The 16,259-nt window shown below is 48.2% G+C and overlaps 1 protein-coding gene and 1 long non-coding RNA gene across 2 annotated transcripts in view; one reads left to right on the forward strand and one right to left on the reverse strand.

Moving 5' to 3' along the window:
- The window catches only part of Slit3 (slit guidance ligand 3), a 597,834-nt gene that overhangs the window by 132,658 nt on the left and 448,917 nt on the right, over positions 1 to 16,259 (reverse strand). The window contains exons 7-9 of the mRNA XM_087910713.1: positions 14,558 to 14,629; positions 8,779 to 8,942; positions 313 to 454 (exon numbers count right to left, since the gene is read on the reverse strand). Coding sequence (XP_087766839.1) covers positions 313 to 454; positions 8,779 to 8,942; positions 14,558 to 14,629 — 378 coding nt within the window. The remainder of the gene's footprint in view (positions 1 to 312; positions 455 to 8,778; positions 8,943 to 14,557; positions 14,630 to 16,259) is intronic.
- LOC148121014 (uncharacterized) lies at positions 6,695 to 16,000 on the forward strand. Its single transcript, XR_015738895.1, has 3 exons — positions 6,695 to 6,777; positions 15,222 to 15,687; positions 15,930 to 16,000. It is a non-coding gene; the product is annotated as an uncharacterized LOC148121014 (long non-coding RNA).

Here is a 16,259-nt window from a genome sequence, read left to right on the forward strand (position 1 = left end):
CTACTTACTCCATATTGCCCCAAGAGACTAGCCAAAGACAGTGTAAACAAACAGGAATGCATGTGTCTCCATTAAACTTTATTTGTAACATAGAGCCTATAGGCTGTAGTTGGATAACACTATTATTGAGTCCATGTTCTTGACCACTGAGTCATTATACCGATGAAAACCTAGAGCCCTAGAGAAGAGGTTCCCAAGTGTTTTTCACGGCCATACTTAACAGCCCAACATTTCTGACAGTCCACTGAGGGCCCTGGATGAATCAGAGGAGTGAGCTGACTAGGGATGGAGGAACGGCAAATGGACACTTACATTTCCACGATGCCCTCTGGCAGGTTGGCAGGGATCTCTGTCAGTCCCTTCCCTCGGCAGTCCACGATGTTATTACTGCATGTGCAAGAAGAAGGGCAGGACAGGGAGTTGGCATTGCAGGACGGAGCCTCAGAGTGGGGACCTGGGAAGTCAGAACATAATGGTCAACTTGTGCCAGTGTTAGTAGCTTCCTGGCATTGAGTTTCCTAAATAGCTTCTCAAGGATGAATTACCATCAGTGGGCATCTCCCTCTTCTGGGAGACAAAAGAGAGGTGTTTGACCTTAACCCCACTATTTGGGGATCACCTCATCTGCTTTGTTATCCCATAATGCTGCTGCTTCTATAGACAGAGGAGTTCTGAGCATGCAGCACACACGGAACTATGGTCAGCACATCTGAATGATACCTTGGAGTTTTTGTTTACATCTGATGCTGGGATGCTGATGGCAGACACAACATCCATGCTAGGGCTGAAAGCCACTGGTGTCACAACCAAGTAGGAGGCTAAAAAGTGGCAGAATTTTCCCAACTGCAACATTGACCTTGTCAAAAATATCAGTACTTTTACCAGAAGTGACACCCAAGCCATATCAAGCTGGCTTTGGTGTCCAGAGAAAAGTCAAATTAAACTCACTAGGTAAGAGGTGAATAAGTCACTACATATTTCGGATTCAGTTTTTCATTCTGTTTGAGCTGAGAATCAGTGTACCTTTAAATGTGATTAAAAGCCCAAGCTTTAGTCTGAGTCAGGAGTTTAGTCTGAAGACCGTACAGAGATAGATTTTGCTACTAACTCAATTCAGGATTCAAAGAATCCTCAAGATCGCTCATGACTTCCTTTGGTGGTCATGTTAAGCCCTAAATGTAAGAAACACATGGAAATGTTTTAAGGACACTGACAAAATTTTCCTGCTTTCATCACCACCTACCTCCCAGTGAGGTAAGAATCTCAAATATGTGGCTTGTTTTCACATGTGGACCCAGACCAGTGGCATCCTGGGTCCTTAGCCTGTGCTCTTTGGATGCAGCTACCAACTGGCATCTCAATGTCTTTCTGTATCTCTTTCTGAGTGAAGCAAGTGCAGATGAACTCTGCACACCACTCACGGCTCAAACATGGAACCTAAGGGTAAGATTGGAAAAATCTGCAGGGGAAAATGACTTTTGGTTTGGCCTGTGCTCACTGGGGAAACCCGAGTCCTGAGTAATCTTGTCAGAGTGGCTGAGGGAAGCGATCAGCTGAGTCTGGGGCAAGCCTTCATCTGGACACCAAGGTTCTAAGTGGAGAATCCCACACCCCACATTCAGGAGTGCCCAGGGCCTCCCTTCTGTAGAAGCTCAAATTGTGCCCAAAGCTCATTCTAGAACGTTCTTCTTTCCAGAAAATGCCAACCCAATAACCCAAGATTCTTACTGTCTAGTACTTCACACCATCACGAAAAATAAAAATCTTAAAGAGAGCGTCTTAACCAAGATGTTTGACAAAATGTCTAGACAACGAGGACTTCAGAGAAATGGGTGACATGCTCGAGGATTCAAAGTGGACCATAGAACAGGTCACACAGCTCATGACTTATACTAATACCCAAACTCAAACATTCTCTTAGAGAGGAGAGAATCGGGCTTCATTGCAAACTGAGATAAGTCTTTCTATTTTTCAGAAAGTGTTAAAGCAGAAAGCCAACCTGGAGAAGCCAGGGGCCAGGAGCCATCAAGTGTGTGGCTGTGGCAGGCAGTGGTGGAGTACCATGGACTAGATTTGGACCTTAATCTTCTTTCTTCATTTGTGCTTGTTTCTCAGTTTCCCTCCTTTGTAAAATGGGGGGGGGGGGAATCACTGTACCTAACCCACAACATGGCTTTGCTGTGAAGCAGAGGCAGTTGGTAGGTCTGACAGGGCAAGGGCTTCCTAGAGTCGGGGTCATTGCTGGTGGGGCTTTCGCTGCCTCCAATTGTCTGAGAGTTCTCGGGCAACTGGCAGAGCTGAGTTTTTCTGCTCCCATTTCCGGAGATGAGACGCCGCGAAGGCATGAATTCTGAGGTCCTTGGTGGGACTGGGAAGCCACCTGCCCTTCAGAACAATGGATGCTGTGGGCGAGGGACACCTCGAAGGGTGTTTTATTCTCATTTTCTTCTCACAAAGCACACAAAGGGTCCAGTGTGGAGGAAGCCTGGGAACAAACAGCTGGCCTCCCATGCCAGGGCTTTTGAAGTGTAGATGACTTTCTTCCCCTCAGGAAAACTGCCAGGCCAGGCCTTCTACATCAAGGAGAAAAGGAACTTGACTGGGCTAGGGGAACTACCGTACCCTGGATATCTTCCTCTAGGGGGATATGCTGGTCTGAGTCTAGTAACTCCACCCATTCAGGCAGGTGGATCTGAGGAGCGCCCCTCTTTTGATCAGGCAAAATATTACTTGCAGAGTATGCATCAGAAAAGCTACAATAGGGAGAGGGATCAAATTCAAGGGTTCCTGTTGGCAATAGGAGCTTGCGACATGGAGTTTTATAAAGGTTCCCTCTCACTTCATGTCACAACGAATGAATTCTAAACCAGACTCAGGTAGCAATCCCCTGGGAACCGGCTGGGGTCTTCCCTGGGTGGTTCTGAGTCCGATAGCGGTACACACTATGTTTCAAGGCAAGTTGTCAAGGCAAAAAGAAAAAAAAAGAAAGCTTTAAAAAGGATTCCTTAACCAGGTCACTAACAACACCTTTAATTACACAGAGAAAATGGTGGTAATTATAGCCTCTGTCAGCACCCTGGGCTGGCAGCTCCCCAGGGAGGCATTCACCACCCTCCGGTGGGAGGGCCAATACCCCTTGTTTAAACACTTTAGGTTTCAATATGATTGAAAGACAGATTCCCTCCCTGGCAAGCACAGTCCTCTGATGAGGGACTGAAGAACCAGGTCCAGTGCCCTAAAGGCCTGGGTGTCCGTAAGTGATGGCAGAAGTCCCAGCCCTTTGCTGTCTCTGTGCAGGCTGAGAATGTGAACTCTATAAGGCAATGACCTTTTTAAGTCTTACTGTTATATTCTCACTGCCTAACACAGGTCTCAGTACAGAATGAACTTAATAGCCGCATTCTGGATAATGAGGATGGGCACATGAATGAACTGACTTAGGGGCCTGGAAAAGGTGGGGGTGGTAATGTCCCCAAGCTACAGAGGTGGGAGTTACTGCTGGGTGCCCCCGAGGAAGGCTCCCTGAGTTCTGAGTGTCCCCTGGCTCTGGGAGGTGGGTTTGGATGTTAAGTAGGAGATGGAGTGGCCGTGGAAGTTGGGAGGTTCACTCTTTCTACTATGGTTCAGTGCTAGCAAAGCCCATTTCCCAGCGCATGGTCTGGTGTCTTGAGGCGCAGGAGAGCAGTGCACGGGACAATGGCGGTACCAGCCCTTCCTCACACGATGCAAACTTCAGGGTTTCCCAGACCAGGGAGCATGAGGATGGGGAGCATGGGGCAGGCACGGTCCCCAACTAAACCTCTCCTCAGGAAGGTGGTCGTGGCTGTGGGCACAGGCACAGTTGTGTATTAGTGATCTGGCCTGAGCTGACCATACAGGTCTTCCCCTAGAGCCCAGAGAGAAGGAAATGGGACCCTATGACTAGAAGATAGCCCCTGCTCAGATACCACTCCATCTTTGCTCTCCTCCTAACTGGCAAAAGAGGAGGGTCTAAAATTGCAAGGCCCATACTCGTCTGCCCAGATGATGGACAAAGAGTGGTGCCGTTGGTCTCAGATGAGCCCATGGAGATGCCAAGAATGATCACCTCTCTCGTAACAGCAGCCAGCACCCAAGAGATGAAGACTACGCAGCATTCAGGGCTCTGGATATATGATACCACTTGATCCTCAGTGGACCTGTGAGCCAAACTCTACCTCTGTCATTCCCATCACACTGATGAAGGACCCGCAGAGTGTAAAGGTTAAAGAAACTACCTAAGATCAGAGAGCCGATTCTCACGTGTGAATGAGCACTGTTCTGTCTCTTCTGAGGGGGAAAAATAACCCCACCTAAAATGCTGCTCTTTATAGCTACAGAATTGAAAATCCATGGAGTCTGGGAACCTCAGGAGGTAGGAGGAGGGACCAAGACATGGTTCGTGTAAGCTACACTAGCGGGGGCGAACACTCTCTTGTTTCTTTTCTTCTGATTAAAAAAAAAAAATCACCCAGTAGAGTACAGAGTAAAAATATCCAATGGCCTTGTGAGTATGTTGAAATAAATTAATTCCAGTATTCAAATTAAGCTTCCCAACTGGCCTCTGGCCTTTCAAAAGCCAACACCAGACTTCAGTGACAAAGGAACTCCAGCAATTACGATGAGAATATAAATGAACATGATTTAAATACCAGAGGCATGATCATTTTGGAAATGGCTAAATAAACCTAATAATCTCATTCCTGCAATGTTCAATTATGGCATTTTAATTAAAACCTCCTAAGGAGAGGGGTGGCAAGACACAGCCTACCTTAATTATCTTTATACTTAGTAACTAGTCACAAATAGGAAGAAAGAAAAAGAGAATGAAAGAAAGTTACTGTTTCCAGGGAGATAAGTGTATTTTATTTTTGAATGGTAAAAGAGGAAATTTATGGAGAGGCTGTTGGGATTCAGCATTGTTTAGGGGCACCTGGGAAAAAAAATGAGATTTGTCCTTTACTACAGGAAGATAAGATTGATATCTTTATGAAAAGATATTTCATATTCAAGGCCACAGGTCTGAAGTGCATAGACAAATCAATGGGCTCAAAGACATTCAAAGGAAAGAGATAATTGATTCAGGAGGTCAAATAGTTAACAAATAGCCATAAATTATGAATAATGACAGGTAGGAATTCTCTGAGATTAAGATATCAGGAAAGAAACACCTGGAAAAATAAATCTTAAGAATATGAAGTCCCAAATAAGACCATAAAATGAAGATGGGAAAAAAACCTTACAAATCATATAACATGAACCCCTTTCTAATGTATTACACACTTTGATAAAATTCTGATATGTTCCAAGGGACAAGCAGATGAAACATGGCCTGTGGGTCCTTAAAGCCCTCGGGCTCTAGAAACAAAAGATGCTGACAGAGAAATCCTTTAGTAGTCACTGAAGGCGGCCCAGAAGGGCAGGCTGTTCCACACAGAAGATACTCTGATAAAAGATAAAATAGAGATGCATTCCCTTCACCCTGGCTAAAAAAAAAAAAAAAAAAAAAATCCCAACTGCCTCCCCAGAGGGAGGAAATAAATGTCTTAGACTGGAAGGGTACAGCTGACAGGAGATGCATTTTGTTAAGTGTGCTGCCGCCAGGGTTCTGGTTAGCTGGAGAGATAATGTGTCCGTCCCCAAGGCTTCTGGGGGGGGGGGGTGAGGAGAGGCCAGGCTCAGGATGGCTGGATTTAATTCAAGGGCGCTATCAGGGACTTGGGCAGGCAGGGCCTCCCAGCTAAGTGAGATAAGGTCTGGCCTATCTCTGGAGCTGTGTTTCGGGGAAGGTTCAGCCACCATGAAAGGACTCAGGGAGTTTTTCTCCTGCTGCTTTGACAGGGCGCTCTGGGGTTGGAGCTACAGGTACAGGAGACGTAACTGATGTCCCATGTGCTTGTTGCTCCTGAGTGACGACCTGCGTCATTCAGAAGTTTTCGTGCCCTAAGTGAGCTGTTCGATTTGTGGTTGGGCAATGTTAGGCAATCACCGCCAGCTCCACACCGGGCTGCCTCACTCGGATGCCTTGTCGGGCTCTGCCCTGAGGTGGGTGGGTCTATACCCTCCACGGTGGTGCAAGCAAGGGTGGCAAGGATCTAGGACAGTCCTTCTCTGTGACCTTCCTCTCAGGGCCTCCCAGACTGGTCACCGCTGTCTAACTTGCCTTGTTCCATACTGCTTTCTCTAGCATCCTTTATCAGAGTCTTATAAACTGCCTATCATACAGACGAGGCGACACTTATGTGGTGCCCGTACCTCTCATTTCTCACTTGTCAGAAACGGCAGTGTCCATTCCTCACGGGGGTTCAATACGCCAGATCCCCCAAGCACTGTGACTAACTGTGACCTTTTTTAAAGCTCAGAACAGTCTATGTTTTAACCCTCGGGTACCCGACGAGCCACCGAAATAACCCTTTGCACATAGGGGGAGTCCCTCTGAATTACTGCCCTAAGTTGGTACTACCGGAGACAGGGCGAGATTCATAGCTTATGAATGTCTAGAGATTGAGGAGGGGGAGGCTGTTCTCATGTCCTCAAAAGACATCTGGCTTCATGACAGAAATGACAAGGACCATCATGTGAAGTGGGCGTGGCTGCCGTAAGCAGGGATGAGATAAGGCTGTTCTCTTCCTACATTTAGTCATGGAGGCTGCTGCTAGACCTAAGCTTTTCAAAGGGCGAGGGCTCAGGCACTAGCGTTTCTAGGACTGCGGCCAGGCGACTTTCTTCTCCTGGGGCTTGGGTTCTGACTGCTGTTGGGTAAGCAGGGCCTGGGCAGTGTGTTGGCGGGAGGCAGCTCTCATGACAGGGACGTGATCCATGGTCATATGCCACTTCCCTGGCACCTACCTGTCATGTAGTGTTTTCACATTCTCTCTAATTAGTTTTCCTCAGTAGCTCTTGGATGGCTCCTGCACTCTGTAATTATTTCTTTCACTGGCACTTATGCCGATATTGCACCCTTTGCCTGATAATTACTGTAATTATAGTCACTATGTTTGAATCCAGTGCCTGTGTGATAAACGGTTTTATTATATGTGTTTGATGGGAAGCGATTTCTAAGTGGGCGTCCATCGGAAGTTATTGAGGTACTACTTAGGGATGTGTTAAAATGTTTTCGAAGACTAAAGAACGCGATGAAGTACAAGGTGAGGGGGTGGGAAGGAGCAGGGGAGAGAGAGGAGGGGCACCCGGAATTCAGGAACTGAATGGTTCACCCACAAAGTCTATAGTCTGGGCATCCTGGGGCCTGGATGTTTGTTAATTGAGTTTGTTAAGCCCTAAGTACCATGGTGGTTAATTGGTTTGTGTGTGTGTGCGCGCATGTGAGTGCATATGCATGTGTGTGTTTGAGTGCGTATGCATGTGTGTGTGTGTGTGTGTGTGTGTGAGTGCATATGCGTGTGTGTGTGTGTGTGTATGTGTATTTTGGTCAATTTGACATAAACTAGAGTTATCTGAGAAGAAGGACACTCAACTGAGAAAATGCCTTCATTCGATTGGCCTATAAGGAGGTCAGTGGGGCATTTTCTTAATTCATGATTGATAGGCAGGTGGTCCTGGGTTGCATAAGAAAGCTGGCCGAGCAAGCCATGGGGAGCAAGTCAGTGAGCAGCGCTCCTCCACGGCGTCTGCTTCCGTTCCTGCCTTGAGTTCCTGTCCTATCTTCTCTCAGTGATGGACTGCAAGCTGTAAGATGAACTAAATCCATTCCTCCTCAAGCTGCTTCTGCCCGATGTTTTAGCACAGCAGAAGAAAGCATCCGAGGACAGCATTGAAAGTGGGTAATAGCGGAGGGGAGAAAGAAATGCATTGTCGGCTCCTTGTGTGCACTGACTCAGCCCTTTAGAAGTCACGGGACTGCAATCCAGGGCTGGCTTCCTGGAAACCAATATGACTCTCAGGGAATCGTTGTGTGTGTGTGCTTCCCCTCGCTCCCCCCCCCCCCAACCCAGGACTCGTCTCTACTTCTTTGCCACCAGAAGAATTGGTAAAAGTAAACAGAAACAAACAAAAAACTGGGGTCTGGCTTAAAAGCTGTGCCCTCTGGGAAGATCTTGGGTCACTCAGTCACTTGCCGTTTTTTGGAGATCTGACTTCTGTGCCTGTATGCGTCAGTTCCGAGTGCTATGTAGGTAGTCTGGGCCTCTATTACACCCCAATCACCCACAGATCAAGCCCTTATGTTTGCTCCGCACATCCTGTGGGCGCACTAAGCTGTAATCATCAAACTTCACTTACCTCGCTCCTTAACAAGCATTATGCTAAGTGTTTTATACTCAGTATTTTCCCTAATCTTCCCACTCATTCTTTGAGCTGTATTCTAGCATTATTTCTATGTCAGGTGAGGGATAACTTGCCAAAAATCACACATCAGGACTAGGACTTCTACCTAGACTGGCTTCGTCCAGGCCCTGCATCTCCCCATTTCTATAGGCATTTAGGTGGCAGAGGTGTAGAGTCAACGCAAAAACCACCTCATTATACCTGCATCCTGATGATATGCTGCCCATCAAATTTGAGGTTTCCTAGCACCAGGGGTCTATGGGGCTCACAGAGAGTGATTCAGGAGTTCTTTCAGCCTCTCCTGTTTCAGAGGTCAACAGATTCTCTCTGAACCTCTTGCAGAATGCAAGCTCCTCTCCGCTGACTAGGGGGTTCCTTCCATACCAACCCCTGGGAGGGGTATGCTCAGGATCAGGTTCCTGATGGGCATGCCGCTCTTAGCCTAGGAGGGGACAGCAGGCAAGGCAGGCTCACCTGGACACACATACTCTTTCTTCTGCACATCTGCCACATTGAAGCCTCTCAGGTGCACAGGAGCCATGCAGAGGGTGAACTGGCCAACCGTCCGCCGCTGTCGCAGCCAATCTGACAGCCAGGCCAAATGGCAATCACAGTACAGATGGTTGGAGTGGAGACGCCTGGGAAAGAGAGAGAGAGAGAGAGAGAGAGAGAGAGAGAGAGAGAGAGAGAGAGAGAGAGAGGCCATCACACAGAGAAGAGAGTGGGTGAGACCTCTGGTGTCCCTGGCCCCAGCATGATAATTTACCTGAGCCCAGAGCAGCATTCCTGACCCCTATGCACAGGAAGAAAATCAGAAACCACTAATATCTTTCAAGGGTAGGTAGCAGTCAATCGTTCTGGTCCTGGAGGTTTGGAGCAATTTCAATGATATAATAGTAATTGTGCTCTTTTCCTTTCCAGAGGAGAGGGAGGATGACATCACCACAGTGTGATGACAGAGAAGGACCCCACCCACCCTGGTGTGAGTCAGAGAGGGTGACTCTGCCACACGGGAGTGTAAGAATGACAGCTGGCCTAGACGAGTTCTGCTTCCCCTCCGGTTCTGTTGGGTCCTGTGGCTGAGATCTGCCACAGCTTTCTCTGCCTCTCCTGCATCACCTCTTAAGTGTCCTTTGTGATCCCACAGCAGGACAACTGGGGAGCTCTAAGCCAGTGCCAACTGTGCACCCAGGGCAGGGTGAGGGGGCACAGAGAGAAGAGGCTCTCTGGAGGACATTCTTCCTCTCTACCCTCCTGTTAAAGAAGGTGTCCTTCTGAGCAGGGTCTTGGAATCCCTCACACTCTCTCCATAGCCCTGCCTTCTCCGTGTCAAGATCGGCTTTACCTGGTGGTTTCCCACTCTCAGTGACCTAGATGCCTCTGGGAAGAAGTAGTCTTCTAGACTACGATTCTTCATTGGGAGCTGGGATTCCAGATCAGTTTCTTGTCGAAGAGTGGACAAGAGTCCCTAGACGGGTCTGCCTGTTCCACTTCTGAGGGGAATCTCCTCTGGCTCAGTGATTTGAACTTCCTCCTATGCGCCAGGAGGCAAACTGAGGACACCCAGGAACTTCTGGAGGGCCCTCCGTAAGGACTACAAGCCATGTGTCTCCAACTTCCACATTCCCAGCAGTTGTTGGAACTGGCGCCGCATGAGTTTCAGGAGCGTTAGACCCCAGGTTTCGTTGTCGGTTTCCAATAGGTAATCCTGAACACGCTAATGAGCCAGCTGTTCCCTTGGGGCTGTGGAGAGCCCCGTGTCGGGCCCATTAATACAGCGTGGCAGCCCAAAGGAGCGGCTTGGATCATGTCTGCACTATAATGAGAGAACTGGAGGGCCCTTGACTATGTCCCACTTATCCCAAGGTCAACATTGCCAAACACCAGCCAAGTGCAGCTAACTCAGGCTGTGCGCTGGATGAGGCTTCTGTGCAGTGGGCACAGAACCTCAGCTGGCCAAGTCCACTGGGGCTTGGCTACCCCAAATCCGAGCATTTCAGGTGGATTAAATGAACCCCAAATTAACTTTATTTTTTGCTAAAAATATCTGTAGATATTAAGTACTTTTTGAATTTCAGATTAAGCCAGATACACCTTCAGAAACTCCAAGGCCCTAGACACAGAAACTATAAGGTTTTCCCCTTTAGTTTCCAAGTCCAAACCCTCCAAGCTAATGCAAGCATGGCCTCTCCTAAGCCTGGATTCTGAATCCAGAAAGGGCACTGTGGTTCAAGTCCCAAGCCAGAGAGAAATACCTCAATCGGATGAGGTATTAGCAAGACCTCTGCTAATGAGCATGATCACTTTGTGCCAAGAACAAAGGGAAGATTTCTTATCATTTCCTAAACAGCTGGAGGAGACGACGGATTTTCCTGCCAGCCCCTGCCAGGTAGCAGAGGTGCCTGGGCAAATTGCATAGTGGTTCTGTGAGGGGTAGGGGGAGCACGGGGCAGGCTGCCCTGTAGAGTGGGCTGAGGGGAGGGGATTCTATTCGTGCCAGGAGACTCAGCCAGCTAACCAGCTTGCCCTTTCTGTGCCCTGTCTGGTAGTAATACAATGATGTTAACACAACAGGGATGACTTCGAGCATGGGTCTCGGAAGGGGCTAAATCAGAGCACATTCCCATCAGTTCCAATTGAGGATAAGAGTTTAAGAGGACAAGAATGGAGTTTAGGCACGTCCAGGTTTACGTCAGATGCTTCACTTCTGGGTTAATCAAAAAGTTGGAGGCTTCCCTTTTGAAGATTGTGTTGAGTTTTTCTCAGCCCCAAGGGGCCAGCCCCAAATGACCGCTCTTCTCCATCTTGCTACAGATGTTTCTCTCCCTCTGAACATCTTTCTGAGACCTTCTCCCTTCCTAAGTGGGGTCACAGAAAAGTAGTGACCTCAACTGATACAGCAGCCACATGGAGCCTTCATCCAGAAAGCCCTGGGCAGGGGACAGGCTCGGCCCCCCCTCTGTTCGGGATATTATTTATCAGAAATGACAGCAGGGTCAAGCTAGATAGATTCTTTAAAGTCATCTTTCATACCCTGCTTGGAAGATAAAATGGGGCAGCTGCTCCAGATACTAACCACACTTTTCGTTTGTATGTGTGTCTGTGTGGATCATGCATGAGTGTGTGGTGTGTGTGTGCATATGAGTGTGTGACTGTGGGTGTGCACAGTCAGGTCAGGTCAGAGGACAACCTAGGCGTCAGTCCTTGCCTTCCTTTGTGTCGGAGACAGTCTCCTTGCCTGCCACTGTGTAAGGCAGGTTAGCCGGCTCGTGAGCTTCTAGGAGCTCTCCTGTCTCTACCTTCCATCTTACCCTCGGAGCACCAGAAATTACAGGCCAGTGCGGACTATCACGCTGGCTTTCTAAGTACCGTTTTTAAAAAATAACCACGAACATCATCAGATTTGGCGTGGAAATTGCTAAGAATGGTTCAAATCCTCTGACTGAGGAGGGAAATTATTTAATCACGTTCTATCGTTTTAAGTTGTGAGGGTAATGACACAGTTCCCGCACCATGTGGAAGCTCTGGTCTCTCCTTGCTCTGCTCATCTGACCCCATGGTCTTCTGCTTTTCACCCCTCTGGGTGATGTGAGCTCCGGCTCAGAGGCCAAATGATCTAATCCTGGCACTGGTTCCAGCTTTCTGACTTTGATTTTGGAGCAGTGATTTCATTCTAAGCCTCAGTGCTGCCAGCTATAAAATGGGCAGGACCATTCTGCGGGTTGAACTAACTCACGGGGAGTGCTTCACACAAGGCCTGGCATATGGTAGGACCATGCGGAAATACTGGCTGTACGGTGGATTTGAGTCTCTTCCCAAACAATGGCCGTGCCTGCCTGTGGCTGCAGCTGCTTAGATATGTGAGTGCTTCCAGGTGGCTGGGGTCCTGCGTGCTGTTCTATGATCTTTTGAGGGTGGACACACCATATTCCACACAGATGAGACCACCTCTGCGGAGCAGGAGGCGAATGAATACAAATGCCAATTTACAAAAGGTGCCTTTTAGCCACAGATGCCAAATTAAATTTCCAGCAAATCCTTTTAGAGAGGGTCAGTGTTCATTTTCCATCAAATGTGGCCTTCTGAATTCTATGGAAGAGCCTGCCTTTGGAAATCCCATTTAGCACTTCCTTCCTCTCTCCTCCTCCCTCCTTCTCCCACACTGGTTGCCCACCCCTAACGCTTTAATTACAGTGAAGGGGGATTAGTCAGCTTGTCCCCTGGGAGTTCTGTACTGAGCCATCTCTGAATTAAACCAAAGAGAAAATGGCAGCCGGCAGAGAGCAAAGGGACAGACGACATTGATTGATTGATCTGAACTCATTAGACGGATATTTGGTACCATCGAGAAAAATCACAAGCGAAATGAGATAAAACTTACCCACTTCTCCTCCTCTACGTGTCCCAAGAGGGTACCCAAGAGCCTACGCTAGCCACCTCCCTCAGCTCTTGCGGACCTATTCTCCCTCAGTCACAGGGGAAGCCTGCCACAGGGGAAATGTCAGGAGGTACTGCAAGGCTGGGTTCCACAGGGAGAACTTCTGGGTACCCATTCCTTTAGGAGACCAGACCCAGCACCCTGAAGCTCACTTTTGACTTCCTGTTTTGGAACCTGGGCTCCAGGCTTCTTCAGCTTAATTATGGTCTGCTGGGTGCTCAGAAGACAAAATGGTGTCTCCTTAAAATTCTATTAATGTAGCACTCCATTTTCAGAGGGAGGGAAGATGACTTATTTTCCTCCATGTGCTGTCATCTGAGGGTGTCCAACAGGAATCTGGGAGCAGAGATAAGAGACGGGTCTGGGGCGACAATTATTGGTAATAATTAACACTGCGGTGTGCACCCCACAAGAGGCACTTCCCACATCACATATCATAGTGCGCCCTCACAGCGACTCCAATGTGAGCATGTATTACTAAGTCCCTGACCAAAGCACAGAAAGATGAAGGTGTGTCCTCAGTGAGTGGTGGCACCTGCATCTAAACTCAGATCTGCCCGCTCCAAATGCTCTGCGTTGCTTTCGTGTATGTCCCTATCTTGGTTTTTGTTTACTCTCACCGAGGAGTTCAGTGGTTTTCAAACTATAACAGCACGAAGCTTACAGCCAAGAGATGTATGGGCAAGACCCCAAGAGGTCTCTGCCCCATAGGCCTGGGGTTGGTCCTGGGACTTGTGTTTCTGGAAAAGTTCCAGATGGTTCTGAGCTGCTGGTCTGGGGAGAACTGCTTACAGGATTTTATGTTGCCCGAGGAGCACAGAGGAGCTTGCAATGGTCAGTCCAGATTTCTAGATAATTGTGTGATGATAACATATAATGCTATCTATTACCTGCCGGGTGCTGGGCACTGCATGGTTAGTTCCAAACACTCTTCACCACCAGCCATATTTATAGAAGAAGGAAAAGCGGTCAGAGAGCCAGTTAAGGCCAGAGGGCATTGCAGTTCTTTGCTTTGGCCCTAAATGGACTTGGCTAAGCTGCCTGGGGCTGGCTCTCATTTTCTACTGTGATGCAGACACTCTGGAAGGGAAGAACATCCAGCAGGAATCTCTTTAGAAAAGCCAAGAGTTCTACTTCAGAAAACTTACAGATGGGTTACTGGCTGAATGTAGAGTGCCCCAGATAATACGAGTCATGGGCATGCTTCTGGAGCACCCAACCTGAAGGCTTACTCTTCTCCAAGGCATTAAAAGATGAGGCACTAGGTTAGTGCATTCTAATATCCAAATGTTGTCCAGAGAGCAGGAGCATGGAGCAGGTGGCACCTTGGTGGGGCAGACAAAGGACAAAGAAAGATTCCTTTTCCATTCCCAGAAGGGAAAGTCACATTATGACAGAACCTCCAATGAGATACGGCATGAGTAAAATCAATGGCAGACGTGTGTGCACGTACAAATGTGTGTGTGTGTGTATGTCACTGTATAAGTTTTCTGTTTTTAAATAAGTAGGCTGGGTAACATAAAACTAACACATTTTCTACCAAACACAGCAAACACAGTGCAGGAAGGCTTCTCACAGTCCGGGGTGAGAAGAAATGAGTTTTCCCAGCACAGAATGGCAGCTAGGAAGCCAGGCTGCACCATGACCCTGCCCTGCACCTGCCTGCACTCACTAAAGTCCCCCCTTGCTTTATGACTTTGGATATGGGAGCCATGTGCCCATTCACAGTCTGGTAGATTTTACAGGCAGAGACAGCAGTGCCTGGGGATGCTTAAGGTAGGAGACAGGTGGGGAGGAAGCAGAGTCTTTACTCACAAAGTCCGAATCTTCGGCATGTGGTTGAAGCTGGTGACCAGGATGCGGCTAATGTTGTTGTTGTTGAGGGTGCTGTGGAGAGAGAGGAAAAGGAAGCTATGAACGAGGGGCACTGCGATGTTCATAAGCATTGGGGAGGAATGGGTATGGCTGTAAAACAAAAAGTCAACAACTAAGAACCAGAGCACCCAAGTGTCTAGAGACAAGAGGAAACTCTCCAGACAATGGGTGTGTGTGTGATCTACAGTCCTGATTCATGTCCATTTCCCCACCATCCACGAGCAATAAACCCCTGACTTCATCTTGCTATGCGATGAGATCCTCATTATAGTACCTTTCAGTCTTTTTGTTTTGATAGATTCCTTGTATTTTGCATATGCATAAGTATATGTGTGTGGGTATGTGCACATGAGCGCTAGTGCCCACAGAGGCATCAGATAGCCCTGGAGCTGGCTGGCATGGGTGCTGTGAGAGGAACTTGAGTTCTCATCAAGAGCAATACATACAAAGAGTGGCTGAGCCATCACTCCAGCTCCAGCGTCTTTAATTCTTACTGGGATAAGTCAGTACATGCTAGCTACTGTTCTTTTAGGGAGGGGGAAGATGTACCCCTTTTGACTGGTAGTGCAAAACCCTCAAAGGAGATGTTACACTCTTGTTACAGATGAAGAGGCTGAGCTGCAGCCAGGAAGGCAACTTTCCAGCTTCGCCATTGCTGCTCAGCTCTGCAGGTGGGTTCGGACCAACCCCATTCTCGTTTTGTTCCCTGCACACATGGCCTTGGACATGATGCTATCTTGATAGGCTCATCTGTTTTTCCCAGGAGTCTTCTGGTCCTTCAAGAGTATCTTAACTTATCCCAAGAGGGACCAACTCTATTCCCCGTGCTCCCCTTGACCATGGGTGGAGTTCCCACGAGGCAATGTTAGCACCGGCTAGTCCCTTCGGCAGGGAAAAACACAGAGAAAGATGTGAGCTGGACAAACGGAGCTAAGAAAATGCAGCTGCTGAAGAACTGGAATCAGGGTCTAAGGAAGTCCTGCCTTGGTTTACCCACTAGACACGCCCATTATGAAGCCCAGGAGGATGTGGCAGTGAGGGAAATCTCTGCAGGGGCTTCTGCAGTTCAGGTGGGTGACTACACACTAGGGAGGTGGCTTGGACTGGGAAGGACAAGCCTGGATCTCCAGTTCCGAGCCCACACTTTCTTTGCTTTGCATTCCAAAAAGCAAGAACTGGATCCAACCTTTGGTCTGCTCCTTCCTGCTCTGCTGGCTTGTTCCTGGGGCTTTCTTTTCTCTGGTCTTTCCAGAGAATGCCAGATCCTTACTCTCCTGTCTCTTCTCACCCTGTTTCTCCCACTCTCCTCTAGGCCACAACTGGTCTGTAGCAGCTCAAGGAGGAGCTGCTGTTAGGTAAAAAGACTGTGCTGTGGACTCTTGGTAAATATATTCTCTCTCTCTCTCTCTCTCTCTCTCTCTCTCTCTCTCTCTCTCTCTCTCTCCTCCCTCCCTCCCTCCCTCTTTCCTTCTTTCTCTTTGTTGTTTTTTGAGACAGGGGTTTTCTGTGTAGCCCTGGCAGTCCTGGAACTTGATCTGTAGAGCTGGCTTTCCTCAAACTCAGAAATTCACCTGCCTCTGCCCCCTCACCCTCGGGCTATAATTAAAGACATCCACCACCACTGCCTGGTTAAAGAACATGT

This window comes from Myodes glareolus, chromosome 9, assembly GCF_982192425.1.
Source record: "Myodes glareolus chromosome 9, mMyoGla1.1, whole genome shotgun sequence".
NCBI classification, from domain to species: Eukaryota; Metazoa; Chordata; class Mammalia; order Rodentia; family Cricetidae; genus Myodes; species Myodes glareolus.